At 40.3% G+C, this 12130-nt stretch overlaps 1 protein-coding gene across 1 annotated transcript in view; it reads right to left on the bottom strand.

Annotated features, from left to right (window-relative positions):
• Window positions 1-12130, bottom strand: part of rasgrf1 (Ras protein specific guanine nucleotide releasing factor 1) — a 29232-nt gene that overhangs the window by 8471 nt on the left and 8631 nt on the right. The window contains exons 3-15 of the mRNA XM_006779854.3: window positions 11591-11738; window positions 10737-10829; window positions 8614-8867; window positions 8408-8487; window positions 7794-7987; window positions 7436-7545; window positions 6922-7040; window positions 6370-6530; window positions 6081-6144; window positions 5290-5432; window positions 4670-4752; window positions 3688-3936; window positions 3-376 (exon numbers count right to left, since the gene is read on the bottom strand). Of these exons, the coding sequence (XP_006779917.1) occupies window positions 3-376; window positions 3688-3936; window positions 4670-4752; window positions 5290-5432; window positions 6081-6144; window positions 6370-6530; window positions 6922-7040; window positions 7436-7545; window positions 7794-7987; window positions 8408-8487; window positions 8614-8867; window positions 10737-10829; window positions 11591-11738 (2072 nt within the window). The remainder of the gene's footprint in view (window positions 1-2; window positions 377-3687; window positions 3937-4669; window positions 4753-5289; window positions 5433-6080; window positions 6145-6369; window positions 6531-6921; window positions 7041-7435; window positions 7546-7793; window positions 7988-8407; window positions 8488-8613; window positions 8868-10736; window positions 10830-11590; window positions 11739-12130) is intronic.

Genomic DNA, 12130 nt, shown 5'->3' with positions numbered 1-12130 from the left:
ACCTTGCTTGTTGGCGACAGACTCTTCAGCTTTGCCTTCGGCTTTGGATTCTCCCTCATCAGGGATTTTGCTGGCCATGGTGCTAGAGATGTAGAGCTTGTTGATGTCGAGGGTGGTCTTACTGAAGGGTGACATGGTGGAGTGCATGCTTGCATAGCCATTGGGAGAACAGCTGAGTGCAGCCAAGTCCAGGGCTTTGCCACCCGTGATGATGGGGATGTTGAGTGAAAGTTTGCGGCGGCGGTTGGGAGAGGATGACTTGGTGATGGAGAGTGGAGGAGGAGAGGAGAACTTGCGGCTGGCACGTGGCGATGTGGGTGGCTCGCCGTAGAGGAGTTTACTGTTCTGACTGCTGGCAAAGAAAAGCTCCAAAGAGCTACAGGAGAGGAAAGGGTGAAAGGGAAGAGAAAAAGGTACGTGTGAAAAATGAGGGTAAAAAGAACATTTTTCACTGCTAAAGAGTAACTTTTTTGAATTTGTGGAGGAGAAAATTCCCACAATGTGACTAGGAACTATAGGAAAGAGGAGAAATGTTAATAAGGGGGGAATGCGTGGTGCACTCCGTGTCTGTACACAGAAGCAGTAAGGGAACGCGTTAACCAGAAGGCTCTTTGGGAGCTCCTGACTCTTTTATTTAAGCTACATTGTTTAAGACAGCATCCTCCTTGCACTGAGAGCCACCCCCTCTGAAGGCCTATAAATAGCATGTCAAGTGACAGTGTGGGAGGCACGGGTGCTGCCAACAGCAACCAGCCCAGGGGAGGCCCACAGAGGCATGGAGAGAGAGAGAAACGAGGAGCCAGATAGTGGGGAAAGTTGGAGAAAGAGATAGAGGTACACCGCAAAAAAAAAAAAAAAATAGCAGTGGCAAAAACAGAGATACAGAGAGGGAGGGGGCGAGTCGAGCAACATAGTGGATATGGATTCCACCACAGCAAAGGCTGGTGGCTGAGAGTGGGCGAATGGGAAGCCTCCAGCCCTGTATGGTGTTAGCTGCAGCCATGTTGTGTCTCCTTGCCTAAAATTACAAGAAAAATAAAAACAGTAATTTAAAGAGATGAGCAAGGAGCATAGATTGGAATGATGAAGGCTGGGAGCACTAAGACAGGAGAGGAGAGAAGAAGTACAGAAACAGGAGGCAGGAAGAAAATAAAGGCAAAAGGCAAAGTGGAGATTCAAGAGAGAAAAGCGAGTAAAGCAGGATAGAAGAAAAACAAGAGGAGATGTTTAAGTAAGAGATTAGAGAGGAGTGTGACAAAAAGGAAGAAGGACGAGGAGAGTAGGGTCTGGGTGCAAAACACCACCATCAATATTTAATACCGTAGAGCCGCTGCAGATGATGGGAGAAAGGGAGAGAGGGAGGGAGAAGACGAGGAGAGAACGAGAGGGTGGGGTCCTGCAGCAGAGTAAAGGGTTGCTATGGTGACAGCGCAGCGAAGAGAGGGATGGTCAGACTTCTGGAAAGAAAGATAAAAGTGAGAGAATGTGAAAAAAAGGGCAGGAGAACGAAGAGGAGGAGTCAGGAGGAGGTGGGTGGACGCAGGACTCAATTAACTGTGATGGCGGTCAAAAGAAGTCTTGGTGTGACCTCTTGCTTGCCTCCTCCCCAGTCCCTTCTCACCTGGGCAGGATATGATGGGCGACTTAAAGGCACTCCACGTGAGAGACTAATTCTGACACTGGGGAAGTCCCGTCTCTTCACTGCGCCATTACTGCACTGTTGCTGCATTCTCGCGATAAAAAAAATGTCTGGAAATGTCAATCTTTGTTCATTTTTTGCATTTGTGACAGGGATCGCCCGTGCAGTGAGGTTCTCCAAAGGGTTTAATGTAAAAGGCCCTTTTACCCTGCTAAGTAAGCTGCCCACTTAAATGCTAACAGTGAATGTGGAGAAACAAGAACAGACACAACTCATGTGAATGTCTTACTTAGAAACAACCTAATCACAGTTTCTGCTACACAAAAGTCGAATTAATCAAACCATTTAAATAAAGTAAAGTATTTATCCAGCTAGAGTGTTTTGGTGTGAGTTACCCAGTTCGTTATCTGTAGAGATGTTTTCCTTCTCTTGAATATAATGGAAGAAAATGGAGCTCGCTTTGTGTTGCTCTAAGCACCAAAAACAACATCTGAAAATTTCAGTAGAAATTTCTCGTTCCAAGGAAATGAGAACAAAAGACTGTTAATGAGACTGATCTGTGTCATGTACTGATGATGAAGGAAGTATGCATTTACCAATGCTGAGAGGCTCATGTTTGTAACAGTAAACATGTAAACATGTAACAGCGTCTCGCTGGGCTGAGCTGTAACGTTTGCTAGCTGCATTTATACTTTTCAGCACTGATGGTGACTTTACAGATGTATGCTGCCAATGATGCATGCTACCAATACCACTAGGCAAATTGTGATTTTACTGAGCACAGAACACTTTTCAAGGTCACTCTTTTGAGGATGCCAATGTTCACGTTTTGGACAGAGAGGACAGATGGTTTTAAAGAGGAGTGAAAGAAGCCATTTATGTCCACTGTGAGCGACTATCTTTGAACAGAGGCGGTGGCTTACGACACCAACTGTCCGCCATCTATAATCCAGTTTTGAGATCCCTACCCAGACACCTTAATGCCCACTCACACCCTGGGCCAACTGACCTCAGGAAATCACATGATAGGGTGGGGCCAGGTTTCACAATGAGCTCACCCGAAACCCTGGCTGATTGTGACCCACACCCGTTTTCACACCTTGGCTCATGTGATTAGGTAGAGGATCATCAGGGGGTCCTTTGTCCATCTTAGGGGGGATACTCCCACAGGGTTTAAATCTGGGACTCTCCACCATTTGACCCTTAGAACTGAAGAAGCTTCTCGGATGAGAGGAAGCAACTTCAGCAAGCAAGTTCAGACGCTTTTCTTTCCAAGCTCCTTAGACTACAATGACCTGGATGACTGAGAACCTTCACAAACAACACTTTTCAACTTTGTTTCAGTCTATTTTAAATGTGCTTTGGCTCTGAGAAGACGACAGAATTTATGGATCATGTTCACATATCGCTTATTTTTTGCCTAACAGAGCTTTAACCTGCATTTATGGCTGGCATGGTGAATTGTGTTCACTGAAACTTCTTGAGCATGGCAGAATTACACCTGTTTTCAGTGTAGTGTCTCCTGAGATCATAGGCATCCAATATGGATTTCCAGCCTCATCCCTTTCACACAGCAATTTCTGCAGATTCTCTGAATCTTTTGATGATAGTATCTACTGCAGATCATGAGATACGCAAAGTCAAGATGCCTTAAAGAGGCAAAATGTTCATCCAGCTGTTGTTAAAAGGAGAGGGGATGCTACACAGTGATAAAGATGGCCAGTAACCCCGTTTTTTGAGAGGTATTACTCCTATCAAATTCAAAATGAACCATTGTTTATCATGAAATAGTTAAATAACTCAGTTTAAACATCTGATATGTTTTCTATGTTCTACTCTGACTAAAATATGTTTGGAATTGGGGTTGTACTTCAGTGCAAATTAAGAAATATCTGAAATGCAACTTGGTATAAAAAGGTTGGCTTTAAAAGCCCAAAACTGATGAAATAAGGCTTTGGCCAGCAACTAAAATGCAGTTAGTGTGAAAATGTTTATACCAGGGAGCTCATAAAATCCCTCATTAAACCTCCTGGAATCATTTCACTTACCGTGCAGGGATGGCACTGATGGGCTTCTTGTAGATGGTAATGAGCTTGTCCAGTACTACATCAGCGCTGGTGAAGACACGGTAAGAGTGGAGGAAAGTGTTCAGGAAGTCGATGGAGAGGAAGCGCAGGTCGGTCAGCCTCTCCAACAAGCGCTCCACACTGGCATAGCGGATCTGCAGCACCTTGCAGGAGTTCATCATCTTGCTGAAGCGAATGTCGACATCATCACAGTACAAACTGGTGTCTGACCTGTATTGGATTTAAAGTGAGGTTAATAAAGTTATATAGAGACGTAGCTCCAGTTACTCCAATTAAATGCCCTTTAGTGGCCATGAATTCTTGGCCTATATCTTCTTTCAGTTCGTGCATTAAGTTGATTATTTCTCATGTTTGGCTCTGTGTTCTTCTTGATCTGTGTTAGGTAGTTGACTATAAGGTTGTTTCCTGTTTTTCTTTGAGTTTGTTTTCTCTGGTGTCATGTTCTGGGTTTTACTTCCTCTCTGTTTGAATGTCTTAATTGCTTTTTTACCATGTCTCATTCCTCTATTTCTGATTCCCAATTAGTCTCCAGTGTATAAATAGTGTGACCGTCTTTGTCCAGTTGTCTGTTGTACTCCATGTTTTCCTCCCATGAGTTTTCTGTGTTCCTCATCTCTGTTCCTGCGTTTGCAGCCTGTGAATGTTAGATTTTTGCTCATCTTTAGGTGGCGTTTCTGGACTGATTATCAGCTTTATAAACAAAGCTCACTTTTTTATACTCACCATTTTTAGTCACCTTTGAAGTCAGTTTTCTACTGTGTGAATATTAACACAGAAGCCCTATACATTTTTAGGGCTAATGTTAGCATTAGGCTACATTATGAGCCTGTAAGTATGAGCATGTGCAAACTGTGTGCATGTGCGAACATCTGAGATTTTTATGCAGCCTTTTGAACATACTTTGTATGTGCTTTACTATTGCTACAGTGTGTCCAAGTCTCACTTGATCATCTGTGGCACAGTGACTTTGCTGTTTTCCTCAAAGGCATTCATCATCAGGCCATTGCAGCGGATGTTGTCAATGCACTGTAAGGCAGAAAGCACAGTGAGCATAACAGTGCAAGAAGACGAGCATGTTTATAAACATATGAATGCTCCAGGTTCCAACATTTATCAGATCATGTGTGCAGCTTCAGTAAGTTTGGTCTCTTTGCGTGATTCATGTTCCGTATGTCCCCTGACAAAGTCTCCGGAGGCTACTCGTGTAGCCAGGTAATGTATAACAGACATCCAGTTCAAGACTTCCTATTCTTTGCACTGATCATTGCACTGGTATTCTCTCTATTTTCTTTCCACACACAAACTGTTTACTTGCACTTGATCAAAGTATGCTCAAATTTTATTGGCCAATACATCTTCAATTACAGAAGCTTAAAACAGTAACTAAAATCTTGCCCATTCCCAATTGAATTTGTATATTGTATATTGTATATTTGATTACCACTTCATTACAAGATGACTGACAAAATCTGTAGATTTACAGAGTTTGAGAAGTGTTTTTTTAAAGCTGCAGCAACAAAAAAACGTGAAATCAAATGTCTTAACATAAGCGGCGAGACATACCTGACTGATATCACTTGTCCACGCTGACTTCTCCAGTCGGGAAGAAGCCACAAGGATCACGGTGTAAGGCTGGACGTCTTTGGGTTCCACCATCAATTTAAAGTCCAGGTGTTCTGTGTCCTGACCACTGCGCTCCCCTTTGGCTGAAAGGCACAAATAAAATTAAATTAAAATTCTAAATAGGAAAGAAAACAATATGCTGCGCTTTAGAATAGATCAGCTACTGTTTTATTTATTTTTGTTTCAGTTTGTTCACATTATTTTTCTGCATACGTTATGCAAAGCACAATAATAGAATAGTCTTTGCTTTATTCATTGGGGTTATTACCTTGATTAAATCATTTGGAACAAATATCAGTCAATCAACAATTGTGAGTAATTGTTTTGGCTAACTTTAATAGCAGTAAATTAAAAAAAAAAAATTTTGACACCTCAAGTAATGTGGGGGTGAAGAGGAAACGGTGGAAATCATGCAAAAACACTTTCTGTAGAGATAATGTGTTTTATATGCAGAGCATTTAATCCAGCCACACCCCACAAACACCACATTCTGGTTTGTAACTGTGAAAATTTAGTTGGAAAAGTGGGAAACATTCTTCGTCCGCTTTTAGGGTGATTCACTAACTGTTACAGCTCCCCGTTTGTTAGATTGTTACGCCTGTATGACGATGCCAAATAGAAAAGTGATATCACTTTATTTTCCAAGCTCTTCATACAGTAAACACTCTGCAGCTTCTAGATGTAGGTATTTATTAAGGAAACATTTGAATCCACTACACATACTAACTCACACTCATCATCAGTCCCCTCCGGCTCCTCAATCAGAGTGCTGTCTATGAGAGACACCACTCCATTCTGTAAGAGGCATGAAAGGTCACAAGGTCACATTCACCATGCTGCCAGCTAACAGATCATCATCAAGCCCATCCTTTAAGGATAAAATACCCAACAGTATAACATTGATTATACATTTATAAAAAAAATAGGTGAAGTGTTTTAGAACTGCACCCTACACTCACGTAGAGTGAATTTTTACTGTTTTTCTACTACTTGGTCTACTTTAGGTCAATCCTGCCGTACTTTAGTGATGTGAAGTTTTCCTCCGGAGCCTCGGGTGCAGATGATAAGATGTTTGGAGAAGAGGAAACACTGTCTCTCTCCTTCCTTCTTCAGAGACAAAGAGCCAAGCCGGCCCCTTGTGATCTTCCCTTTCTCGCTCATTGGCACCTGGATCAGAGAACCTATGAACACAAACACGTGTACAAGAAAAACATATAAGCAAATATTGAATTTGCTCTCTTTTCCTTCGTAATCTGAAAACTGGCCATACAAGAAGAAAAAATAAACTACATAATTTAAATTTAAAAAGAAAATCCAAAAAAAAAAAACCCCCAATGTCCATACATTTTGGTGCAAAAAATGTGTTATTTGTGTCATCATTTCATAAAGGATTTAATTAGCACCCTAAATTAATAAAAGAACCACCCATGCTTGAATACACCAGCAACTTTTACACTTAGTGAGGTTTTTTTTTTTGCCCGATAAAAACTCAGTTTCAAGTTTGCTTTTATTTGTTGACCATAACTGCAAACCTTGTCATATAAGAACAACACAAGAAAACATTTTCTTTACCTTGTCTAACAAAGGTCTGGCTGGTATCAAGAAGCACTTCACAACCTTCCACAATCATTCGTTCAATGGCTAAATTCTTCCTGATGTTCTCCGTCTCGCTTACCTCATCATGCATGATTCTGAAAGGACAACAAATACTAATGATTTCAGGTACTTCTCAATTAAAGCCATATGTTTTTTCTTATTGTTTCTATAGAGTTCATCAACTCTTATAGTGAATTTGCTCCACTGTTCCATTACATGAAATGAGAACAGTGACCACAAAATCAATTAAAACTGTTAGAAATGATAGACACTGTGTCCGTGTCTGACTGTCGTATTTTTATTTTTGGTACTTTGTGTCGATTGGATGAGTCACTGGCTATTATAGCTCTGTTTTCTGTATCCAGTATTATGCCAAGTACAAGATATATTAAAATACAGGTACTAATTCAGGGTTACTAGTTTCTGATTTACATCAGACAAAGATCCCACTGAGTATGTTTGCGTTGTCGAGCTACATAGATGGTTCTACCTGGAAAGCTCCTCCAGTTTTGATTTGGCATAGTCCAGACTGTTTCTCTCCACATGCTCATGGGGAGTGTGAGCAAGCAACTCATGAAGAGTCAGGATGTAACGAGGAATCTGAAAGAGATGCGCTTTAAATGAGTTTGACTGAAAATGTTTTATTTTGTGTTACATGTATCTTTTCAGTCCAAATTTAAAACATTACTGCATTTTAAACTATTTCACCACAGTGTGTTGCAGCATTAATGCCTCTCGTGTATTTTATGTGAATTTTAACTTTAGCATATAGCGAATATATATACATCACTGAATCATAATATGTGTAGTAATGTGTAATAGTGAAGTCATCCACATTGTAATTTTACCTGAAACATGGGGTAAGTGAGGAAGGTCTCCAGCGTCCTCTCCTCACAGTCAGGCTTGGCCTCGTACTGCTTCAGCAGCTTGTCGAAGTCACGGTTCTGTTTGCAGTGAGCCAAAATCTGCAAGCTGTACTGGTGGTTCCTCACAAACTCTTGGTAGATGTTTAGCATTGGCAGTAAAATGTCAAACAGGTCAGCTAAAAAAAGAGACAAAAAATTTCATAAACCGTAAAAATCTGAAGAATCAGTGCAGACACAAAGTACCATTGAAGGAGAAGTCATGTGCTCGGTATTTGTATATGTTCAAAAAATGTTTTTTATACTCTCACCCTCAGTCGCCTACCCGACAGACAATAAATCATTATTATTTTTTGCAAGGAAGGAAGGGAGCTGTACCTGCGTAGATTCATTATTTTTAGTTGAATTCATATCTTTATGGTATGATTTCAACTATGTGTGTAAAACTGACAGTGCTTCTCAATGATGAAAACACTTTCATTGTGTTGTGTTGCAAGAAATCTCTGTTGTATGTGAAAAAATGTATACATTTAACCAAATGAAATTATTTTTCTTAGTTGCAATTTGGAAAAATTAACTTATTATTCTGTGCCTCTTACCTAGCACCAGTGTTGGCCAGCTGGCTATCCTGGCCTTCAGGCCCTGGTAGAAGATCTGATGGAGGAACATGATGGTCTCACTAATGAAACAAATAAGCAAAATGGCAGTTATGAGCTATTGTTTCTCCTTCTGCTGTCCATAAATGTTGGCAGCTCCCGCCATGCCGAGTCACACCACTCTCACAAACAGTATGACCACCAGCCACCTGTTAAGGAAGATGCTGCTGACATCATCGTGGGTGATGGGCGGTTTCTTGGAGCTGGCGGCCATTCGGAGTGGCCGCAGGAAGTTGTTGACCAGGATGTGGAGTTGCTGGACGTATTCGGCTTCGGCTTCCAGCATGCTGAACACCACCTGGTTCCTCTTTCTCATGCTTTCAGCGTGGGGCGAGCGAATGTAGTCTTGGATGATAGTTTTCCACTTCCTGCGGCAAATCCATCCTCGCAGGAAACTTTGGACCTGTGACAAAAACATTTAGCAAACATTGAAAAAAAAAACATAATTTTTTATAATTTTGGAGATTTGAGTTTTATTGGATTTCCATGACTTCCATGGATTTTTTATAGGGTTTTCTCTGTATTATTATAGTCTTTATCCTATAATATAAAGCACCTTGAGTTATGCAGTGAATCAAATGACTGTGTGTGATGTCGTGTTTCTGCTCATAGCTGTTACACTGACGACACTATCAGCACAAAAAATAGACAGAAAAGTGGATCTAATAATTTGCTGTTAAAGATGCTTAAACGTTTTTTGTGATTAAAAGCCAGATAAATAATTTTATATTTAGTAGAGACCAAAAGGTGCCAAAAACTGTACCGAACTTACAAAATGCTAAAATACTTGATACTTAGTCTTCCATTAAGACACAAAATAATGTTCTTATAATTTACATATATATCTATATATATCTTTATATCTATATATAGTTTATATCTTGTAAGTGCTGCCCCAAACTGAGCAAACATGAGTCAAGGCAAGTTTAGACATGTCCAGTTATTAGGTAAGTTCAAATTAAATAATGCCTCAGTCAAAGGTGTTGCTTTCCACCAGGAAAGGCAGGGAACTACACCAGTGGCAATGTGCAAAGTCTGCACTGACAGTAGAAGAGACCTGACCCCCCTCAGAGTGCCCCACCTTACTCGACTCACTTCTGTTGAAAGTGGTATGCATATTGTGTTTTTTTTAAACATACCTAATGAAAACAATGAAAGACACTCAAAGTGTAAGAGGAGTGAAAAAAGAAAGAAGAAAAAATAGAAATATCAGCAGATAATAACAGTTAAATATAATCTTAATTTACTAAACATTGCTAGGCTAGCCTCAGCTGTGTGAGAGAAATACTTGAGAATAAAATAGAATAGAATAGAATCGATCTTTATTGTCATTGTACATGTACAATATGGTCACTTCAACTAGCATCACTAGCTAGCAGACCAGCCTACTGTGTCCACTTCTGCTGGCTTGAGATCAAATTATTTACAGTGCTGAATGCTGGTGGGAGGGGCCCACATTGAATTATTACACTGGTTCACATCTATAGACTGGTAAGTGAGGTAGAATGTTTATTCCCCAACTGGGTGGTAAATGTTTGCTCGAGGCTGGAGGAAACAGAGTGGAGCACCAAATAAATCTTTATGATTGATTTGGTTCCTAGCAGATTTGTGCAGTTACACATAGTTTACATAGAAGATGCCAACTTGCCCACAAACACGTCCCATCTGTTCACCAAGTGGCGCTGAAACTCTGAAAAGTGTACTGTAAACCAGAAATGCCGAACATTTACTTTCAAAGTAAAAGTTATGCCTTACAATGCAACCAACATATATTACATGATGGAACTATTACTTTGAAGGTGAACAATGTCCATCTTAAATTTGCATCACAAGTTTCACGGTTTCTCTACCACTGAGGAAATAGTTGGCAAATATTACCAGACAAGTCAACATTTTCTATGCAAACTATGTTCAACTGACTATTAGTCATCATCTTTTCCAGCTGTACAGTAACTAACATGTCAAAGCTTTCCAAGCTCTCCAGCCTTAATTCAGATCAGGCAGCTCCTCAGTAGAACTGAGGACAAAAGAAGCTGATGACTGCAGTGATCTAGCGTGATCAAGTGTGAGCTTCCCTGAATTTATTAGGATTTAAAAAAAAACTGCAGGTACCCAAAGATGTCAAAAATCTGTTTCAAAAATGAACAACATCCCTAATGGAACAGATCACCAGTGCTTTACCTTTAGCATCTTTGCATTAATTTAGGTTTTCTTGATTAAAAAAGGTAAGTCAGGCTTTACCCTTAAACTGTGCAATATTGATACAGATCACCTTTTTGATCTTCTTGATCTCTGTATCATCCTCACTGGGGGGCACCTCTGGATTTGACTGGATCTTCTCGTTGTCCTTCAGAAGTCCAGCAATCTGAAATTCATCATAACCAGTACAGGACTCAGTAAGAGGAATATAATATGTGTCCAGATAAACTCTACTCATGATCATCTCTTATTCCGAAATATGTTTCTCTATGGTTGTTAATATCTCAGTTCATGTTCTTGAATTACTTTTTGTCCAGCTATCCATTAGCTGGCTCAAAGAAATTATAAACACAGAAACTGCACCAGACACATCAAAATACCAGTTTTGTATTTCATTCAAATCTGTTGCATTTGCTTCCATTATACACAGCATGTGAATACAAAACTTCAGATAAAAGACTGAAATTAAACAAAATAACACAAACACCATTACTAGAACACTCTTTAGCTGTGAAAAGTGAGATAGTAGATCATGTTTTTCAGCCACAGACTCCAGTATCATGTGCAACAAAAGCCGATTCATGCATATTGAAAACATTTGGTTCAGCTGAAGCTAGCCATTAGCACATTAAAGAGAGGTGCATTTGATTTAGTTTAGACTGAATAATTAGGATACAAAACACTCAGCAGCATTACAGAGTCTCTAACAAGGACATCCCAGGGGCACTGCAAGCTACAAAGCTCATCGTGAACTCAGAACATTGTGGTTTGGAATCTGGGTCATGACCTTTGTCCTGTGACCACATTCTCACTTTATCCTCTCAGCCTGCCTGTTTTTGATCGCTTCTCTCCGTATGCTATCCAGTAAACACACATCACACATATACAGGTACTGTGTTACTAGCATGAAATTACAAGGCAAGTTACCTCTGATTTCAGTCGCTCTATCTCGATTTCCCCATCCTCTATCTGTTGTCGAAGTTGCTTGGCAACCGTTTTCTCCGTCTCCACTATTTGGAGTAGATGAAGATACTTCTGCATGAGGGTCTCATGCTCTGTAGCCAGGTTCCTGTAACTATACAGACACACACGCAAAGACCTCATTAACGCATGTTTCAGGGGCTCTCCACAGCTTTATCAAAGCAAAGACAGACCTCTGATCAGCATATGTTTGGAACACGGACCTTAAATCCTCAGAAAGTGCAGGATTTACTTACACAACCAGGTCTTCAAATACTTGATGGGATAGCACTCCATATGTTGGATGCTTTTGTGTGAGCAATAATTAAACTGTTCACATGCATGTTATTTAAGGCCTAAAATCAATACAGTCAATTATGTTCAGCTTGCCTAAACCTGGCCTTGAAAATGTCCTGTCAAAAAAAATGTTTGGCAGGTGTTTCAGTTAAATTTTACTCAGTTTAGATGTTTTCTGGCATGCCCCACTTGCAAACCTCTAAAACGTCC

Source organism: Neolamprologus brichardi, chromosome 1, assembly GCF_056152115.1.
Source record: "Neolamprologus brichardi isolate AB-2024 chromosome 1, ASM5615211v1, whole genome shotgun sequence".
NCBI lineage: Eukaryota > Metazoa > Chordata > Actinopteri > Cichliformes > Cichlidae > Neolamprologus > Neolamprologus brichardi.
Note: the sequence above shows the minus strand (reverse complement) of the source record. Positions and strands in the feature narration are given on the sequence as shown.